This window comes from Gordionus sp. m RMFG-2023, chromosome 4 (assembly GCF_954871325.1).
Source record: "Gordionus sp. m RMFG-2023 chromosome 4, tfGorSpeb1-WG-v2, whole genome shotgun sequence".
NCBI classification, from domain to species: Eukaryota; Metazoa; Nematomorpha; class Gordioida; order Chordodea; family Parachordodidae; genus Gordionus; species Gordionus sp. m RMFG-2023.
The window spans coordinates 25,543,898-25,566,520 of NC_088778.1; the positions used below are offsets into that span (position 1 = coordinate 25,543,898).

Below are 22,623 nucleotides of genomic sequence, written 5' to 3' on the forward strand. Positions count from 1 at the left end.
CCCCCCCCCTTACCCAATCTCTTTTTCAAATTAAGATCTTATGTCATACCACCCCTTCCCCTTGGTAATTCCTGTTAGCTCTCTGTTTTTGGTGCCCTTTACCCTCTTAAGTTGTTATCTGCTTAAAGAGTATTTTAATCTAAATTCTGGTATATGTTTTCTGTATTTTGGGGCCTCAAGACTCTTGTCCTCTCTGGCGGGGATCTATTTATTTAAAATCTTCTAATAGAAATCTATACAAACTTAAATATTTTTTCTAAAATCATTATATCATTCATTTACTTTATTTTTTTTCAATTTTCAGATTGTCTCAATTTTGAATCAAAGTTCACGAACACGGGTGAAATATTCCTATTAACCATAAATCACTAGCACTCACTTATGCAAAATTCTTTTTCTTAATTGATAATCTCATCTTTGAGCACTTCCCCGTAACTTTCTAACGAAAATGGCATCGTTTCCCATCGGTTTGGAATACACACCCCCTGGGATTGTGTATATACATCAGCTCAATTATCAAGAAAATCTCGAAACCAAATTATTTCGATTGCAAAAAGGTTAACTTTTTTAAAATAAAATGTATTTGCTAATATTTTATCCTTTAAATTTTCTGAAATATAATATTCGAATAAACACCTTTATTTTAAAATATAAAAATTTAATCAATGCTCATTGGACTCGGTTCGATCCAATTTTAAATTAAAATTTTGGCCAAAATAATTTAACCTAAGCCTCGAGATTTTATTAATAGATGTTTAATCCTTTCTTCCATCTGAACAAAATCTCCAGACTTTGCTTAAATTTTTTGGCTGAAATATTGGATTAGCCATTTAACAACTACCCAGGGCATCAAAGACTTACTATATTTAAAGAGATGTTAATTTAAATTGATTTACACCGCTACATTTCCCCTACCCTAAAAACGATAAAATATTTTTTTTATAGATATTTTTCTCTTCTTTATTGATTTATTATTTCGATATCTAAAATAATTACAACAGGCGCCATGATCCATTTCAAGTTGGGTCCCTCACTTTTCGGCAAGGTCGTCCACTTGTATTGCAACCATCCCTCTCAAAAGCCGGAAACCGGCGAATCAAGCCAAAACCCGCTAGAAGATAGCTTCTCTCGAAATTTCGAGCCATTTGAACGTGGAACCTTCTATGAACTACCATGGGTTAAAAGGTCATTTTTTTAAAGAATATATTTTGGAATCATGTGATGTTTTATATTTCTACTACTTATTACAATTTTTTTTTAAAAAATCAAAATTCAAAAAATCAATATTTTCAGCCAAACAAATATAAACCTAGGCCTAAAGTATTTTCTCAAAAGATGGAAGAAAGGTTTAATCCTTTTTTAGCGACATCTTGATCCTGCATTTCCCACTCGCAGTTGGCGCCAAATTACAGCGGAGAATACAAAATAAGCTGTATTATGTATAATTCCCCGTGAATTCGCGCTAAATGTGAATGCAGGGTGAGGCTTAGATAATATTTGTTTAGTCTAAAAAAAATCGGCTAAATCAAGGTTTTAAATAAAGTACAGTTTACTTCTAATAGTAAATCATAAAACTTATTTATAAAAAGCACATCTTGTATTGAAATTAATTTTCTTTTTCTTTATCGTCATTAATAACAAATCTGGACTTTTTAATTAGATCTATTTATCATTGCGATGAAACGGACACTTACGCGGAGCTAGAGCTAGGCCGGAGCGGATCCTTTAGATACTATTTCGTTATTTGCGATGCCGAACACGTGAAACTTCACCCGCTTTTAGAGAATAGGACTATCAACGAGTAAGTTATTTTTGCCATCATTTCTTTCTATAATAATAGTATGGCCGGAAAAACAAAAAAACTATGCGATATGCCCCTAATTGAACCGCCATTAAATGATTACTCTTTTTATTGATGAGGATAAATGAAATTATAATTAGTCCATTTCCGTTCGGCGTTTGCCATATTAAATTTTTTGGTCTCTCGAGAAATCTATCCATAATAGGTTTTAATATTAGTAAATAAATTCCTTGTGATATATAATTTTTATTTAATAAAACGGATAAATTTTGTACATATATTATTCTTGTCAAATGCCATAGTTCTGTTATCATCAATTAAGAAGAGCTCGGAGTTAGTTTATCAACAAATTTTTTTTTGTTTTCGAGAGCAATTTTACTATTGAAAATCGCATAAATTTAAACTACGAGAGGGGGAAATATTTTTTAATATCCTTTTAGCCAAAAACTAAAAATCAAAACGCATAATAATATATTATAATGTAATTAAATATACAAATTACTGAGCTCCATGAAGACCGATTTGAAAAATAAATAGGAAGGAATGAAAGAATAGAAAAGAAAAGAAAAGAAAGAAAGGAAGAATTATACAAAACTATGACTTTATATATTGTGATATCCTTTAGCGTTTTAAAAAATAATTTTAAAAAAAAACACAAAAGAGCCCAACTAAATTTACATAGGCTTAAATGGATGGAGTATCGCCAGAGTCAAACCTTAGAACCAAATACGATTCCCGCGCCTGTCGCTTCCGGTTTTGATTTTTTCTTTAAATTAAAATGTATACACATAAAACAATTAAATGCTTTTATTTTACTTTAGATCCTCTAGAATAATCGGATGCCCATATTAACATTTTTTAAAATTTTGACTTATCTTGGAATTTTTAAAATAAAATAAAATAAAACTATGATATCTTTACTTATAATAGCTAAAAAAAATTCGTAAAATATAACGATATTTTTATTTCTTCTCATTGGACGAGGGAATCTCTATGGAGTATTCCTATATGTCAATTACTCGTAACATAAATATTTATATATACATGATTTAGAAGCGGATAAAGGTTCTATTCGCGTTCGTTACTCCCTCACGGAACAATTACAGGATGAAAACTTTCCTTTGTCCTACCGTTTTCCCATGAGCGACGATACTACAGGGATCAGTTCTGAAGATTTTGAAGGGGACGGCTGTGGGTTTTCTTATTTAATTACATATTATGGTCCTATTAGACAGATATTAACTTTGGTATATAAATTGTCTGACGTTAGGCCTTTATCTTTTTACTTGGTGGTTTTTTTTCTAAAAAAAATACTTATTCTGGTTGTGATTTAGCTAGACTGCTGATTAATTGAGGACCCACCAAACACTTGGTCTAAGAATATACTAGAGCGTGCTTGCATCTGAGAAATTAAATATTTAATTAAATGTGTCATATATTTATCTATTTATTTAAAATATGGGAATTAGTCAGACCTGGTCATAACTTGATTACATATTCTTTATCGTTACATTATCATAATTAACTTTTCTGTTTAAAATTAGATATGCAATAAAAAGGTTAAAAATCCTGTCAATAATATTAATTATTTTTATAATATTTTTAAATTATTTGAATAATTCAAATCGAATTCGGATAGTAAATTATTCTACGAATCGAGTACGAATAATGAAATTTGTATTCGTTTTTTGAATAGACCCTAGTGCAATCATTCGAAAAATCGAAATATAATGTGAATCATTGAAATAAATTCAAAGTAGAAATTTATAACTCTTGCTTCATATCTAATCAAATCGATATTATTCCTCAATTTTTTTTCAGCGACATGAATAAATTGCGCAAGCGCACTTCATCTAATTTTTATACTGATAAGTGAAACTATTAAAATTTCCTATTATGTCACCTCACCACAAGAGATAATTTTTTATTTCATTTGTCGCAGTTATTTTCTGGTTGATCCGACTCTGACAGTTGGTCCAGACTCAGATCCGCTTGAACTAACCCTCGATGCCTTACGCTGCCAAACCATACTCGCTAAATCTCTGGGCCGTTTCGATCAATGGCCTAATCGTATCCTCACTTCTGTCCGGTCTGGTTATAACGCTATCCACCTAACCCCGGTCCAAGAACTAGGAATATCCAACAGTGCCTACTGCGTGAAGGATCATTTTAAACTTAACCCCATTTTTTACGTGCCTCTCAATTCCTCGATTTCCAAGCTGAGCTTGAATGACTCTTCGCTCATTAAAGACGATAGCCAGATCGATTTGGTCAATGGTAGCCCCGGTAAAAATGGAGGTGAGGTAAATATCCAAAATAAGGATACTTACGAAGACGAAGGTAAAGAAGACGGGGAAAAGGGCCCTAAACACAGAAGTATGACACATAATATTATTCCATAATAAACTTACATTTAGTATATAGTAGTATACTTATAATGAACTTGAATTGAATCTCTTCTTTTTCTTCTCTCCCAAACTAGATTTAAAATATTTAATTTTTTCACAAAAATTTAGTTCACATTATCCATTATCTATCATTCTCTTAGTGTCCCGTTCCATGAGTCTGAGCAAATCTAACAGGAGACCCGCCACTTTAGAAGAATTGGAGAATTTGATAGCCAAAATGCAAGTCGACTGGGGCCTACTTTCATTTCAGGATGTCGTGTGGAACCACGCGGCGACTAATTGCCAATGGATATGGGATCATCCCGAATGCGGGTAAAAAAAAATTACCGCAAACTTGATTAGTTTGTTGTTTTTAAATTTATAAAAATTGACTCATTCGCATGCCAAAGGTACAAGCAAATTGCCCTTACTGAATATTTATTTTAGACGATATACTATGTTAGCGTCAATGTTTCAATTCATTTTTAGGGGCGTTTTTTTAAATTTTTTAGACCCGATTTTACCGGAAAATATTCTAGCTGGTTTAGATTATTTGCCCTGACAATTTTGCAGTTAACGTTTCAGTTATTTAAATTTATATAAAAATACTATGGAAAAACTAATATAAATTTTATTAAGCTCCAAAATTCATTGCAAAATTCTAAACATGCTGGTATATTTACATTAAAAATATTTGTTTTAATTAAAAAACGCGCTCAAGGAATATTTAAAGTTGAAAACACATTGACGCTAACTTATACAATACTTCCATTTAACAAAAATAATAGATCGAGCCTGGAGATTTTGTTCATAGATGGCAAAAAAGTTGGGATATTTATTAACAAAATCTCGAGGCTTGCGTAATATTATTTTGGCTATTCAACAACAACTAAAAATAAAATAACTCTAGTCACAATCCATATAGTATATGTTTTGAAATTAAGCAGACGAGATAAGATAAGCACTTTTATAAACGAATCGTAAAATTGGGAAATTTAGCATTCAACATATAGCGCGAAACCTTGCCAATATCTAATATAAACTCTCCCCACTAGCGTACATCAGGTCTTCTTAAATTTAAAATGCTTTTATTTAATCATTTATATAAATTTTTTATGGTGATGCTACTGCCTATTTACCGAAACCGGTTGTAACGTAGGATTCTTTAAAATGTAATACAAACATGGATAATATTGGAGGTTTCGCGCATTTAAATAATTGATAAATTTTCAACTGTTAAAGGGTTGAAATGAGCGAGTGTTTAATCTGTTTCCCACTGGTTCTCAAATTAGCGACTACCGCTCAGTTGCCAGGATTGAAAAAAATATTTCTAATTCTCTCAAGATTTTTTTTAATTCCATTTTTTTGCCCTTAACTTGTTGAAGTTACAACCTAATAAATAGTCCGTATATGAAACCCGCATATTTAATTGATCGAGCACTGTGGCATTTCACGCTGCAAGTGAGCAAAGGGGAGTGGTCCCATCGAAACGTCCCGCGCAACATCCGGGACGAGTTCAATCTCAATGTAAGTATCCCCGCTTATTTTATTCGATTCATTCTTTATTTTCTTCTTTCCTTTATTTCTTCCTTTTCTTTACACACTAAAACTTTTATTCAAGCGGGTTCTTAAAAGTTGTTCAAAAATTGCTATAGTAGTTTGCACAAAAACCACGATGGACAATTTTGAATTTTTATTTATCATCAAATAATCAAATATTTTAGATGCCCTAAATATATTTTTGCCAGGAAATAGGAAAGAAAAAGAAAGAAAGAAAAAAATATCAGAATTCTGATTATAAACTTTGAAAATAAGAAAATGATAATAAATTTTATAAAAACAAAATCCTTACAGGCTATACGCGCCATCTTATTGGACACCGCATTTCCCAAATTGAAAATTTATGAATTTTACATAACGGATGTAGAAAAGGTTTTGGGGGTATTCAGAGCTAAAATTATAAGTTATTTCTTTTTATTTATTTATTCTTTTTATTTATTTATTCTTTTTATTCTCCATACAATAAAAAAAAATTATTCTGTTCTAAAATAAGAATAAATAATAAATAAATAATCTACAGATATGAATTTCTTAGAAACAAATTTGGTAAAGATAAAATAAGTATTTTAAAAATTCATTAATTTTATATTTCTTCTATTTAACCCTATAGTTTTGGACAATGATTATACGAGTATATAAAATATTTTCTTTTTTTAAATTTTTTATTAAAAATATATATAGTATTATCATATTTACTGATTTAAGTTGAATATTAGTTTTAAACCAAATTTACGAGAACTTATTCCTTGCACGAAAATGTATAGACATTATTCAGGAACATCGTTAGGGAGGGTCAAAAGGAGTACACGTCTAAATTTAATTTGAGCAACGAAAAATATTTCCTATTTGGAAAAATTATTAGATCCAACTTTACAAATTTTTTTAATTCAGATAAAAACAAATTAAATCCTCATTTTATATATTAATTTCTTCCTCCTCCCTTTCCGCATGTAAGAAATGGGTGGACCGAACCCTAAGGAAGTGCACCAGCATATGACGGCTCAGGATTTTGCCCGTAAAGCTCGTAGTATATCCCATTCCTCTCAGATCACTTCTAATACCGAATTGGAACTGCTTCCACACCCCCATTTCGCTCGAATGGGAAGTAGCGTGGATATGAAACTAGCCTTAGCCATTTTCAATAAACCCCACCAAACTGCCAACGAGGCTGATCGGATCGAAATATGCTGCAACGAATTTAGGAACAAGTTGCATAACTTGAATCACGCCGTAAGATCACATTGAAAAAATAACATTATAAATATGTATAGATTATAAATAACATAAATATATACTGAAAAATCTCTGATGGTGCGTTTGCTTTAAATAGCCCTAGACATTTAAAAAATAGAATTTGTTATACACCTAAACAGATTTTTATTTATTTTCTTAATTGAAAGAAAGAAAGAAAGAAAATTACCTGACATTGCGCTACCTATTTAAAATTAGTTTCTTTAATACAAAACTTTTAATTTTATTTTATACCCTTTTGTAACAACATCTCAATTTATTTTTTTAAATTAAAATTAAAATTTTACGTCTCACAAAATAGAAATGGGAAGAAATGGAATCTCATCTTAGAAGCGCTGCTGAAGCTGTAGTGCGAAATTGCAGATACTATTATTTGGATGGTAACGGTCCAAAATGGCCTGAAGTGTCCATGGAAACCCCTATAGTTTACAAGTACAGAAAAATCAATAAAAAGTCAAGAATAAATTAGGTGTATAGTATATATGGCTTAATATTTTTATATTATTTAAGGAATCATTGCAAGAAAATTTAATTATAGTGCGCAACATTTTAATCGAAAAGTTATTCGACCTAACCTTTAGAGGGTCGAATATTTTGATATCTGTGTATAGTTGTCGGCAAAAAAAAATAAAAAAGTATTGGGGTATCTCCTATAACAATTCGTTTAAATTTTATCTTTACAGATATTTCACTCATCCATACGACGATATGCCCATTGAGAGGGAGGAAGTGGAAATAATAAACGACTCCGAGAAGGGGCTATACATAATGGCTCACAATGGCTGGGTCATGAACGACGATCCTCTCAAAAATTTTGCCGGGCCGGATTCAAACGTTTTTCTGAGGAGAGAGGTTTTTTTAGTAATTTTAATTATTATTTTTTTGATTTGTTACATTTATATATCGTATTTTTTAAAATTTTGAAAAATTCTAGATATTTGCTATATTTATGAAGGTTTTCGAATTTTTTCTCTTTTTCAAGTTTCGTACTAGTATAAATAAATACATGATAAAAGAAAAGAAAGGAAGGAAAGGATAGGAAGGAATTATAAACTTAGACATTTTTATTTTATCGAAAAAACATCTATGTAAAAAAGTTACTTGTATGGGGGGACAATGTCAAACTACGTTATGGCGAAACTTACCGAGACAACCCTTTCTTATGGGACACCATGAAAAAATACACCGAATCAGTCGCTAAAATATTCCACGGGATCAGGATTGATAATTGTCACAGCACACCTTTGGGCGTCGGCGAGGTTTTTCAATCCGATACAAAAATATTTTGATATTGTCACTTATTTTGCATAATATAAAATACTTTTTTTAAAACTCTATTTCTTATTTTTTAGCTCTTTTTTTTATTTATTTCTTTTTATTTTTCATAAAGAAAGAAAGAAGTAATATATCATTTAATATATCGTTCTTTTTCCTTATATAACAACAACTTAATCAATCAATAAATTGCATCGTTACAATTTGTACTAACCTTATAAAATACACTGATTTTTAAAAAAATGCTTATATAAATAGTAATTTTTTATTTATATATTGATAATATTTTTTTAAAAATAGTTTTTGATCGATGCCGCTCGCAATGTCAGACCCAACTTATACGTTATGGCCGAACTTTTCACGCAATCTGAGGCCACCGATAATATATTCGTGAATAGGTTCGGGATAACTTCGCTCATCAGAGGTTTTATCTTTATTTTGGCATTAAGGCGAATAAATGTTCTGTCGTGAACGCCGTCATCCATCCCCCTCCCCAACCCATTATCTTTTCTATATTATTTTGTGAACATTGCAACAATTTAGTAGGAAAGAATAAGATAAAGGGAGGGGGGGGGGAGTGTTTTTTATATTGCAATATTCAATAATCATTATATACCTTGATCAGGGGAAATAAAAATCAATTTGATAAAAATCGCCAATTAAATCAGTAATTTTTTTATACAAAATCATTGATTTAAATCAATTTTAAAAGAGAATCGAATCCATTAAATCTATTATGTAATAAGAGAATATTCTATAATATCTATTTCGTTCTTTGTTTCCTCACTAATTTTTATTAAAAATTTAGATATGTATGGTTCTTATTCTTAGTATTATTTGATTTTAAAACACAATTATGTTGGGAGGTGGAACTAGTTATTAGTAGAGTTAACACGTATTTTTTAATATTATAATTTTAAGAACTTTTAAAATAATTATAATATAAGTAAAATCAAAACGTAAAGGAGATTCAGCTATTATTTAACCATTTATTTATTTTAAAATCATAACGCTTATTTATTTTTTAGTTTGTTGTACACAAATTTTGATGATTTTTATAGGCAAGGCTGGGAATTCGAAATAATTAAAGAAATTTGTGTATTTTTTGCTTCGTAAGAAATTATTACAGGTCGTGCAACTTGTACAAAATTATTTTATGGGCCAAGCAAAAATAATTGCCTGCCCGGTCGGATCATTTCGACTGGTCGGGCGACTTTGATCTCTAATTAAAAGAATTCCAATTGATAATATCATTTTTATGACCCGCAATAAATAGAATTTTTATAAAAAACTACGCTTAAAATAAATTTATTTATGAAATTTATCAAGTAGAACTCAAAATTTTAGCCTAATTATACTATAATGTAATATACGAGAAATTGTTTAATTTTTATAAATTAATATTAAAATTTTGGCAAATCTTTGACACGAAATATTTTTATAAATTCATGAAAGCAATAAATCAAACATTGAAATTCTAAATGTATTATTTAAATGGTATAGAATTTTTAATAATTATCACAGGTCATAAGATAATATCCAACTTCAATATTTTATTTGTAAAATTCCACCTTTAACAAATCTGATTTAACTATATATTTTTACACCGTAATCTTTATAGCACGATACAATATTTTTATGAATAACAATTTTTTTTAAAAAAACATTATAGAGGCCATGGCGGCCTGGAACGCTAAAGAGTTGGGTAGATTAGAACATAGATACGGGGGTACGCCCGTAGGTTCTTTCTTGCCCCCTCCTACCCGCCGACTTACACCGCAATTGGCTCACGCTATCTTGATGGACCAGACTCATGATAACCCTTCCCTCATAGAAGTACTATATTTCTTCGCCTATTTAATTACCACTTTTTTCCCCGAACTTTTATATGCTTTCATTATTGATGTCCAGGTTCTTTCTTTCTTTCTGATTTGTGATCAAATTATAATAAAGACGAATGAGAAGATCTAAAAAAGAAAGATTAATTAATAAAGCGCTCTAATCATTACTTTATAAAGCTCATTCGAAATGCACACAGGATTTATATATACAGAGTTTGAAGGATTAAGAACTTTAAATCAAGATAGCTCAAAATTAACTTTATTTTATAAAGAAAAACATAAATATGATATTTTTTATCTTGAATTTACTTTTCACGATCTTTATCTTTAAGCTTTATTGTTTTTTATGGCCTATTAAGAAATTAAAATAAATAAACAAAAAAAAAGTGTTGTATTCAATTTCATGATAATTAGTTCAAACGAAAATTTTTAAGAATAATTGATTTTAAAAAAATTTCTAAAATGCATATTATATATATATATATAATATAAAACTTTATCTAATATTTAAGTTAAAGATTCCAATAATTTTTTAAATAATAAAAACGCACTTTACCTCGCAAAGAGTATCATTGTAAAATAAAGTTATAATGATATTTTGCGGGTTTGAAATTAAATGATACTTTAGGAGTGAAAATGCGAAATATTATTCGTTATTATATTTTTATTAGGCGCGTTCGGTTTACAATGTCTTACCCCTTAGTGCGGTCGTGTGTATGGCGTGTTCTGCTATCGGCAGTACGCGTGGTCTGGACGAAATGTTTCCCAATAAAGTACGGTTTTATTTTTTATAAACTCTACCTTTACTTAATTATTTTTTTAAATGTCGATTTTCGTCATCTGGTCCTTGTGGCGTGCACTTTCCCCAATTTTCTATCTCTCAATTCTAATCTTCCTTCTTTAATGTTTACTAGCGGTTTGCCAGGTTTATCCGAGTAAGCTAATTTCCGCTCTGATTCCTTTTCCACTTTTTACGATCCTTGACGTCGCTATTTCCCCAATTATCATTTTCATCCAAGGCTTCGTTGATCTCTGTCGAGGCCTTGATTCCTTTACTTATGGTTTATTTTTTTCTCATCACCACTCCGATCGCATGCCAATCCTTTCCCGCAATTCGTTGCTTATTTTATTTTTCTCCCTCTCATGATACCTCACACATCATCTGATCTAAATCTTATTATTTAATCTACTTTTATATCCGGTTCTAGCGATTCCCATTTTTAATTTTAAGTAGTCTTTCTAATCTTAGACTCCGGAGGTTGAAAAATTGCATTTTTTTTTACTGTTCAATATAACATAATAAATGAGTTGGTTTAAGCCAATTAAAACTATCTTTTTATGAATATTTCTTTCCGGAATGTTCATAACAGTATCTGATATGCTCCTGATAGGAGAATATTCCATTTTGTTTTCGCTCTCTCCTTCCGGGTCCCTGCTTAAGAATGGATTCAAAGTGGGATTCTATCAACACGATTTAACAGCTGATCGTATTTTTAATTATGTTTGTTAGATCAATTTTTTAATTCTGTTTGTTAGATCAATTTTTATTTATTAGTATTAATTTTATAATTTTATTGATAATAATCTAAGAATTATTGATTTTAAAAATAAATTGATCTCATTAAAAGATTCGCTCAGCTGTTCAATATTGTCGGGTGGGATCCCACCATGAATCCAGCCAGCCTAAAATCGTCTAATTTCGCGAATAAATAAATAAAAAATGTAAATATTCTTATGAAATTAGTTTATAATTTCTTTTAAGTAATAAACAATTATTTGAATTATACACATTGAAAATTTACAAAAAGTAAGGTACATTACACAATTTAATTGAGTTTTTAAGTTTTAATTTTGTTTTCTTTCATATTTGAAAGATTGACATCGTAAACGATAACAGAAAATATAGGTTTTGGATGGACAAGGAGGACAAAATACCTCACAAGGCCATTAACATGTCAACTGGCATCATCGCAGCCAAACGAATCCTCAATCTTCTCCACCAAGAGATGGCTCTAGAACACTACGATCAAGTTTTCTTCATAATTATTTTTTTATTATAACTTTTGGTTAATGAAAGTCTTAACTTATAATAAAAAACAAATGTTCGTAAAATAAGTTATAAATGGTTTTAATTATGGTGAAACATTTTTTTTATCATGATAAGAATTCTTGTTGTAAAACTGATTAATTTGATGTTCCTTGAGGGTTAATAATAATCCTTTTTTTAGTTATATAGTTGTTAGTCCCACACAATTTTTTTTAGAAGTTTTTTACTGCCGTTAATATATTTTATATTTAAGAGTTCCGCATTGACTTAATTCCCATATTGGATCCGGGTATGTCTCCCAATTTTTTCTCTAACCTGATTGGACCTGTTATTTCTCCCAATTAATCGGGTTTAGCCTTAATTTATAAATTTTTTATTTTTACCTTGAATTCGGTGGTACAAGTGGACTTGAGAAGAAAAACAATTATAAATTATTCACAAAAAAAAATATATACGATAAAGTATAATTTGTTAAACAAATCTCTTATTTCTAGATATTCGTGGATCAAATCGACGAAGACGTGATAGCAATAACTCGTCACTCACCTCTGACTCACAAATCCATAATCTTAGTGGCATATACCGTTTTTAAGAACATCGGCAATACAGTCGAAAGGCACGACAAATACATCAAGCCTCTAACCGTTCCTGGTATTTTAAAATTTTTGACAGATGCCTGTTCAAACCAAAAAATTTCTAATTCTTTTTTTTTTATAGAATTAGAATAATAAAGATTTGGAACTTATATGGCATTCAAAAATATATTTGTTGAATAAAATATGGAAGGGCTGCTCATAAAAAATTATAAATCTGAAATTGATTTTGAAACATCAAAAAAAAAACTCTTTTTCTTTTTTTTACTGAGTCCACATAGCCAAAATTTTTTGTCTTATTCCTAGATATTTATTTCTTATATTATTTAATCTAATATATAATCAAAAAGGAATATTAGAAATACAAGTTTATTAATTTATAATATATGTTTATTACTACCAAAAGACCCAGCAATGTATTTTTTTGACGAAACTATTATTAAAATTAAAAATATTAATTAATTATATATATAACGAATGAGTGATTTATGGTTTCAAAGATTCCTTGTTTCCATTTTACTACAAATCGACTTTATTATATCTTCTTTTCTGTTTAATGCCGATTTCCAGGTTTACCCAGGTTGGCTAGTTTTCTCTCTGATTTTCTCTTCCATTTTTTGACGGTCCTGAGCATCAATACTTGTAATACTCATTTTTCTCATATCCGCCGCTATAACATTTATCCACGTCATGTGCTCTAGGTCTTGATCCTCACTTCCATCAAGGTGGATCTCTTTACCCAGTCATTTCTTGTCTTATGTTCCACATGCTCAAATCATCTTAGTCTTTTTCTTCGCATTACCACTCCAATCATTTCTATACCCAATCTTGCTCGCAATTCCTTGCTAGTTTTTCTTTCCCTCAGAGATACCCCATACATCCATCTAATCATCTTCATCTCTGTTCTTTCTAATTTGGCTTCGTGGGTCGCTTTCATTGCCCATGTTTCACCGCCATAAACTAAACCCTCACACAGCTTACATAACTTTCCCCTTTAACTTCAGAGAGATTTTTTTATTTGTTGGAATAGACGGCATCCTCTTATTATATATTACCAATATATGTTATCGTACTTACCAGCATATTATTTTTTCACATTGATCACGTGCCGGACCTGTCAGTTCGGTATTTTAAATGAATTGGATTTCTTACGATCATTCAACATCTTATTTCTGGGTATCTCAAGTATTTCCAAACAATCTAAAATTCAGGCGGATAATTGTTGGAAGCCGAAAATGCCAAAAAAAAAGTACGATACCCCCGGTTTTCTAATATTTATATTTTTTAAAAATTTTACTTGCAGATGCAAATTCAAAAAGAAGTTTACGTAACTCCACTATTATTTTTTTTGTGTATTTTCTTTAAAAAAAAATCTTCCATAAAGTCATCATAAGTTGCCGATTTATAAAAGTTTTAGAATTATCTGTATCTCATTATCGATCTAGTCACATATCTTTTTATATTCTATATATATCTAGGCATAGTAGAAGAAATAATCTTAGAAGCTAATTTAGAGTACTGCCCCCAAGGCAAAGGCGAATTTAAACAAGACTCCAAGTACATGAACGGACTCGCGGATTACAAACTTAACTTGCGAACCAACATACAATTTTATGGTTAGATAATATTATATACGTAAAAATGGTTTCTCTCTGAATCAAAAAAAAATGATGACCGAGTACGAATAATTAAAATTTAAACAAATTGCATCATAATAAAAACGTTCCTTTAAGGTTTAAACGACTTCTTATGAAAAGACTATTTTTTTAAGCTTTTAATTTTAGGTTCCCATTCTAAATCTCTATCGTTAAAATTTAGAATCTCGCTTATATCTCCTAGAAAATAAGTAAGTTTTAAATTGATATTAATATATACTAGGGAGGTAAACGCTTGTATTTAAGTTGAGTTTTAAAAAAAATTACTATAAATAGAGAAAATATTATCGTAGTTCCCGATTTGATTACCAATTTGGGAACAAATTCGGAATATAGATGATATTTCCTCCATTTTTATCGATTTTTTAAAATAACTCTATTTAAATACATACAAGTGTTTACTTCCCTATATCTATTAATATTAATTTCTAATCTTCAAAAATTTTCTAAGAGAAAATAAGCGAGATTCTCAATTTTTAGTTATTTTTGTTTTATCAATTTAGAACCTATCCCAATTTTTATACATCTTATCAGTTTATGTCCGCCATAATCTTGATATTTGTATAGTTTTAATTCCCCATTACATTTTAACTCTCGATTGACGTGTGTAAAGAAAGAAAGAAAATCGCTCAGAAATCGTAGATTTTTTCATATCATATAATATTTTATAAACGTATCGATTTCATCATCATAATGGATAGGCAGTGAAATGATAGAATACCAAGAAACGGGTCAGTCCACGGCCGCTATTCAAGATATTGATTTTGTCAAATTTTATCCCGGTAGCGTTATCGCTTTTAGGTAATTCATTTCTATATAATATGAATGCTTATCCGTTTTTATTGGAGAGCGATTTAAGATAATACTTTTATTTACATAAAAGGAGGAGGGGGGAGAAGGGAGGCAGAATACAATTTTGACCCTAAATTAATATATCAACCTAAATGGAGTTAAAACTTTATTAAAAATCAGGTGACAACATATATATTGAAAACTCAGCTCGATTGTTCACTTCTTTTTTTGAAAATATTATATTAAGTTTATCTGAACACAGAAAATATATTTATATATTTTTTATATAAATTGAATTTTCATTAAACTTAATGCCCAAATTATAATTAAACTTTATAATTTGTCCTTCCCACTCAAGTAAACCCAAAAGTATGTCAAAATACTTAGAATTTAATTTGTACACTGCATATATTAGAATCGCTTATTTTTTGAAATTTGATGGAACTACCTCGATTAAAATTATTTTTTGATAAGTGGGCTGGATTATCAATTATGATTAAAATGGACGTAAATAAATCTAACCAAAAGTTATCTCATAAGCCAACCCTACATCAAGTCTTTGCCATAGTATGTGTTTACCTTGAAACATCAAAGCATTCACCTTCTATGACCATCATACTAAGTTTCATCTTTTTGTGGTCATTAAATTAAAATAAAATACTTAAAGGGATCATCATATCTGGATTCCTTGTTAGTTAAACTTGGTAATTCAATGATATTGAAAATATTTTAGTTGGACGATCAAGGGGCTAACCTAATCAGAATGATCAGGAATCATTGTATATATGATGAATATTATTATTATAATGAGAAGCTTGTGTTTCCTCCACTCCCTAACTTAACCTCTTATCTTTATATTTTCAATTTTTGAGAGGTTGGATAAGCTAAATATTTAAACAATTATAATATTTTCTAGAGCCCCGATGTTATATATTTAATCTATCAGTGTCTACATGAACCGGGGGAGAGTTTGAATCACGGGGACAGAAATCTCTACAACTCGGACAAAAGTTTCCCGAACAAAAAGATATCGGTTAAAAATAAATACCCCAATTTAAAAAACACAATTTTTTTAAATACTTATAAAGGTTGTCATTTTTAAAATTGTGTCCGGTGTCTTTTTGTCAGTGAATATTTTTTGTCCATGGAATTTCTGTCCTTGATTCGAGTCATTCGTCGCCATATAATTTTCAAATTATAGGATCTTAAGTGGCAAGCGGGAAAAATATTTGGGGGTGAGGGTAGGGGGGTTAATCTAGGTGTATTGCCTTTCCCAAAGATTTCTCAGGGGCTATACATTTTTTTCTAAATTAAACTTCCCACTCATTCATCGTATTATAAATAATTCCATATTAGGTTAGTACAACTCACAAATATTTTATCTGTTTCATTGCTCTCTCTTTATTTTATTTTTGCGATATCACCAAATTCATATTAATTTGATCATTTTTTCCCCCTATGTAAAAATGCCTTTTTGAGAAAACAAAATTATCTTTTTTTTTCAATATATTTCATCTTTATTTATGCAATTTTTAAAAAGTTAGCATTAAGACCAACGTTTGCTAAATACAAAAAAAGATTTAATAAAAACACCTATATTGTAATTAAGAGTAAACCTGAATGCTACCTCTCGTAGCGCAATTCTCCAAGTACGTAAATGTTTGAGCGAATTTGGTTACAACCCCCGTTCCTACAGCGGCACTGAAATCGTTTTTGATCCCAAGAGTTCTTCCTTCTCCAAAATGATTTTAGGTTAGCTGCTAAAAAAAAAGTTAAAGGTTTATGGCAGTCAGTTGGTTACACATTAATTCGGTGCGACAACTAGCAGATCTAATTAAGTTGCGATTTAATTTAAAATTTTAATTTTATTAATATTAATATTAAAATGCAAATAGATTATCAAACATGAATAATATGATTTTATATGGCATTTATAAAATTAAAGTTGATGATTGCAGAAAGAACGTTAGTCCTATCCTATATGTTAACATATTTCTATTCTATTTTTATTAAAATAATTTTTCATTTTACTTTTTTTTTATTATAAAAATTCTTAAAATCTACCCATATTAGCTGGATATTGTATAATTACTATTTATATGGTCGAGTTTGTTTAATTTTTATTCTGGGTGAGGTGAAGAAAGTTGTTTCACGAGAAAGGAGATATAATCTCCAAAGCGCAAACAATGGATATAAAATTTATAGCAATTTGGAAGAATTCTAAAAAAAACCTCCAACTAATATTTTATGCCCCAAAAAATATTTGTTTTTCGGTTTCGTTATTTTTATGAATAAATATTCGTTTGCCGCCTTTATCATAGAATATATATTTTTTATTATTAATGCTGTAACCTAAATATAATATGTAACTTTAACGAAAAAGAGAAATAAGCTAATGTAAAAGTAAAATAGTGGCTTAAATTATTTTTTCGAAATTACGAAAGTTTATCAATTTTTTAAAGTTTAGGAAATTAATAAAATTTAATATATTAGCTTAAAGTTTATAAAGTTTCAGATTATATTAAGAAATGGGTAGTCATATTAATCAAAATGGGAAGTATAAAAATTATTTGGCTGGAATTATAAATTTACAAATTTACAAAACTTTAAAAAAAATTTAATGGAAGATTTTCGACACGTTTCATAATTTTGTTAAAAAAGTTTTGAAATTTGGAGGTTTTTTAATATATTTAGGTCATACCCTGAATAAATAAAAAACATTTTAAAAAAATAGAAATTTTCCCCGCTAAACAAACCCTGTTCATATATACTTAATAGTAATTTTACAATATTTAGAACATGGTAAGTTGATTCCAAGAAGTAATAAGGAGGTATTATTTTGATACCGATTAAAATATATTAAATTTATTTATAAAATAACCCAAAATAATATATTAATGTGCAATAATTAATAGGACCAACCACCAACACTCCCTTTAATTTTTTTAAATACCATTTAAAATCATACAATTCATGTTCATTAATCTATTTATTTTGTATAAATAAAATTATGATTTTTAAAATAAATCGAAACTTAATTGCGGGCTGAATTGACGTGATACCTATGGCAGCCATAATTTAAAAATGTTTGCTCCAGATTTTTTTAGAAAAAATGATTAAGTTTATCGAAAATTGCAGGAAAGATGGAAGGAAGGGAAAGGACGAAAGGAAAGAAAAAGAATAATTTTAAAACTCCAACATTTGTGGGCTTGTTTATTTTATTTATTTATTTTGCTTTATTTTCAATTAATTACTCTTAGGTTCATGTGGTCCCGAATTTTTGTCACAGTTGGAAGAAATACAAAATAATTCTAATGGTAAAAAAAACGTCGACCTTACAAATTCCAACAAGACTGGCCAAAATAATGGGTATAATAGATTAAAAAAAATTTTTATAGAATCTGCTCACACCTAATTTTTTTTAAAAATTTGTTAGAGACCTGCAGAACAAATTATGGCCCAGCCCGGGTTTTATATTTTCAAACTCAGCCCGTATTTTTTTAAATATGTTATATTTATTTTTAATTTCTATAGCTAATAATGAAGATTTAAAATGAAAAATTTAAGCCCTGTCCGGATATATTTAAAAAATTAAAATATGGTCCGGCATAAATATCCGAGATGGGTCTAGAGTTGGGCATGTCGGTCTCTGAAATTTATTATAACAATAAAAATTGTTTACATCTGTAGCCACATCCATTTGACTGGTCAAATAAGGTGTTTAAAGTCAATATTAACTTTATTTTTAATATAATAATAAAATGAATCTATAATATTAATTTTTTGAATTTATTATCATTCAATAACTAACGTTTAGCTCTCCGTAGCAGACTCTTGTTCTGATTCATATTTAATATTATCATTTTCTTTAATATTTTTTAATCAATTTTCCTGATGTCGAGTTCTTCAAATCTATTAACTTGAGATCAGAATTGATTGTTTCTTATGGAAATTACTCTTTTCCACATAAATTGTTATTAAACGAGCTGTTTTTGCTTCTGAAATTATTTATGTCACTTAAAATATTTTGATCATCACCACCCTGTAAGATGGCTAATTCTTGAATTATATCACATACTTCATTGAATTCACTACTAGTGAGATGCTCCTCATGATATTGGGGACCCAAAAAATAATCAACATTGTGATCACATGTATTTATATCGTTTTTTCCTTTTTTAAACATATTCTTAATTTTTTTCTTTAAGTTTTTTTTAGAGTCTCCTCCGGTCAATTGACCGACTTGCCAACCCTGAGCTACATAGAGTGCAAGCGAGAGCCATAAATTTGCCTCTTTATGAGTTATATTATTCTTCTTAAAGAGAAACGTGTCATTTATTTGTGCAAATGCTAATGAATGAAGTGGTCAAATTATATAATAATTTTAATGTTTTGACAAATAACTCTTAAATTTGTAAAGACTAATCAAACACTCCTCACTTATTTGACTTAAAAAAACCTCTTTGCGGATATCAAAAAACCCGATAATTCATATTTTAGCTAAGTAATATATTATGCCTATAAGATATTTCTGCAAAAGTTGGCAGAAAGATTTCGCCCTCTTTTTCGATTGGGCTTGGAGTTTTATGTACTTTTGAAATATATATATAGACAAAACAAACACGATCAAATTGGAATCTTCTTAACGCAAGTCGTCAACAAAACGCTCTATAAATGCGATCCCGAGGAGCGGGCCGATACCGATGGCAAAATTGGTGTTTACAATATTCCCTCATACGGTCCTTTCGTATATTGTGGGATTTTAAGTTATAAAAATTTACATATTTTTGAAACACCTGCAAGCTCGTACCCTGTATTTAACCCGCGGAGTGGGTATTAAAGTTGTGAGATTTATAAAAATTCGGGTCGGGCCTATAAATAACTTATCACATTGTTAGACCAGGCCTGGACAAAATATATTTTTGTCCGAGCCAACCTGCCTTAAAATACAGGAAAGATTTTAAATTCTATGAAATTTCGGAGTATTGTTATACCAACTAACTTTCGCAGCTCTATAAACAGCAACCTAGTATTTATCCTAAAAAAAATAGTCATTATCATTGAGTTGAGACTTAACTTAGAGATGTAAATTAATTTTTAATTTAAAATCTTGACCAAGCCATTGGATGGGTTAAAGATAGGTGATTTAACAGGATTATTTTGGAAAAGCTCTTAGTTGTTATAGTTTTCTAAAATTCAAAATTTTTTGAGATAATTGACATTTTAAGTCTGATATAAAAATTAGGAGGACTTCCAATAATTAGACAATCATTACCCCCACCCTCCATTTTACTTGCGTTAATAATTTAATACCAAGTTTATATATTGGAAGCTGATTTTTTTTCATAAATGACTCCTACAGCATTTCACTAACCATTTCTTGTAACTGAAATGCACGAATTTGAGATACGGTCAATTTTTTTAAAAAAAATCTTTTATTAATACTTAGTTAATTAATAAATCGAAGATTTTGATAGTGGGATCTTCTGCCCTTATTGACCCCTTATCGTTCTCTTGGAATGGCAAGTTTTTTTAAAATTAATAGTAAATGCAAGAGCACTGCATCGGAATGTTTATGTGTCTGGTCTAGTTTCTCTTTTTATAAAAATAGATTAGCATGGTCTGGTCCTACATCTATTGTGCCGTACTGGGCCCTATCCAAATCATTTTATACGGGGCATTTAATGATTTTTTTTTGTAAACATAAATATATATATCGCATTAGGTATCGCTGGTTTGTTGCGGGACATAAGATTGAGCAACGATCTCGGTCATCCCCTCTGCGAAAACTTGAGGAAAGGTAATTGGTTGCAGACTTACATAGCCGAACGATTGAAGATTAGCCTTCATACCAAATGTGTAATTTTTTACGAATTTGACCTAACGTCGCTTTATCATAAAATTCTAAGTTACTGGATTTATTAAAAATATCGAAAATGCAATTGCCATCATTTAAATTGTAAAAATTATTCTTCGAAGAAAAAAAAAATTCTTTTGTTATGTACAACGCTGCATATAATTATTTTTTCAAGATAAGCTCATAAATGCTTTTAAAAAATGTTAAAATTAGCTTAAATCATAAAATGAGATTTCAAATTATCGGCAATTATGAGTTGATTTTAAAAGAATTAGGATAAATTATGTTTTTCAACACTGGTTTTACGTTCGACTAGCATACATTTATAAATACCCCCCTTCCCCTTAATAATGTTTATTCATTTTTTAACAACTTTTTAAAATCGACATATCTTATTCATTCGCAGATCGGGATCTGGTTCGAAAACGCCTTCAACCAGCTGAATCAAATACCGAGATACCTTATACCCTTCTACTTCGAGGCCCTCATTAATGGTGCTTCCAGGGTTATTATCGACACGTCAATCAAATCACTCTCGCGGTTTCTTTTTTTAACATTTTATCTATAACGCATGATCATGGTAAGAAAAATAAAGTAACATTTTGATTGGTTTAGAAAGATATCAAATCTTGCAGGCGAGGTTATTTATTTTGTTTACATTTAATCCTCTACCCTAGTTATTTTAAACTTCCATATAAATCACTGATTAGTGATTTGCTGGATTTATTTTTTTTAAAAAAAATACGACCATTCCTTGTTTTTCTACTTCTTTATTATTATTTTTCTCCCCACATCCATTAATCAAATCAAAAATTTACATTTCCCTTATAGATTCATAAATAGAGGAACGCCATTTGCTCAGGGGTTGGCTTTAAGCTCTTTGGCTCTGGTTGGGCAGGTCAAGAATGCTCCTCTACCTTTGCTATCGGCAAACCCCGTCGAACAAGCGAAGGAAATTCAAATGCCTTCAATTTCAGCAGGTTATATCTAACTTTTATAGACTAGCTTAACTCTTTATACTTTTTATATTTGTAAGATTTTTTAAAAAATTATCAACAGAGTTGCACCGATGCCGATATTTGGTATTAAGGCAAGTGCTCACGGCATCGGTTAGTATCAATATCATTTGATACTTCCAATTTAAATTAATTTTGAGCAAACCATTTTTTGAATAAGCCTAAATCAAGAAAATTGACCCTCTCTTTTTTAAGCCATCCCAAATGATGTCACGCCTTTGATTTTGAAATTAATTTTAAAAAAATAAGTTGCGTTTTGTTAACTATATATTCGCGTATTGCCAGTATTTTTAATTTAAATGTGACTCAAATGTTTATGACCTAAATGTTTGAAATTTATAGGCTAGGTATTCTACGCATATTGATCAGATTTTTTTTTAAATTAAAAAAACTTAACAAATTTTTTTTAAACTTTGAATCATTTGTTAATTGAGTTTTATTCTAAAAAAAAATATCAATAATCGTTTACCGGACATTGCATCATTTGTCATTTGTAAAATATACTTACACTACAAATTTCAAACAATGTTACACGCAAAAAATATAAT

The 22,623-nt window shown here is 29.5% G+C and overlaps 1 protein-coding gene across 1 annotated transcript in view; it reads left to right on the forward strand.

The window, feature by feature from the left end:
- The first annotated feature begins 304 nt into the window (after positions 1-304).
- LOC135929062 (glycogen debranching enzyme-like) overlaps positions 305-22,623 on the forward strand; it is a 29,594-nt gene continuing 7,275 nt past the window's right edge. The window contains exons 1-26 of the mRNA XM_065465551.1: positions 305-557; positions 1,002-1,185; positions 1,661-1,801; positions 2,463-2,554; positions 2,855-2,996; positions 3,744-4,177; positions 4,350-4,521; positions 5,574-5,715; positions 6,043-6,151; positions 6,704-6,978; positions 7,301-7,431; positions 7,683-7,851; positions 8,097-8,258; positions 8,575-8,698; positions 9,947-10,110; positions 10,787-10,888; positions 11,990-12,145; positions 12,657-12,813; positions 14,234-14,371; positions 15,112-15,211; positions 16,812-16,954; positions 18,463-18,571; positions 19,814-19,968; positions 20,928-21,061; positions 21,466-21,599; positions 21,891-22,039. Of these exons, the coding sequence (XP_065321623.1) occupies positions 449-557; positions 1,002-1,185; positions 1,661-1,801; positions 2,463-2,554; positions 2,855-2,996; positions 3,744-4,177; positions 4,350-4,521; positions 5,574-5,715; positions 6,043-6,151; positions 6,704-6,978; positions 7,301-7,431; positions 7,683-7,851; positions 8,097-8,258; positions 8,575-8,698; positions 9,947-10,110; positions 10,787-10,888; positions 11,990-12,145; positions 12,657-12,813; positions 14,234-14,371; positions 15,112-15,211; positions 16,812-16,954; positions 18,463-18,571; positions 19,814-19,968; positions 20,928-21,061; positions 21,466-21,599; positions 21,891-22,039 (4,027 nt within the window). The 5' untranslated portion in view covers positions 305-448. The remainder of the gene's footprint in view (positions 558-1,001; positions 1,186-1,660; positions 1,802-2,462; positions 2,555-2,854; positions 2,997-3,743; positions 4,178-4,349; positions 4,522-5,573; positions 5,716-6,042; positions 6,152-6,703; positions 6,979-7,300; positions 7,432-7,682; positions 7,852-8,096; positions 8,259-8,574; positions 8,699-9,946; positions 10,111-10,786; positions 10,889-11,989; positions 12,146-12,656; positions 12,814-14,233; positions 14,372-15,111; positions 15,212-16,811; positions 16,955-18,462; positions 18,572-19,813; positions 19,969-20,927; positions 21,062-21,465; positions 21,600-21,890; positions 22,040-22,623) is intronic.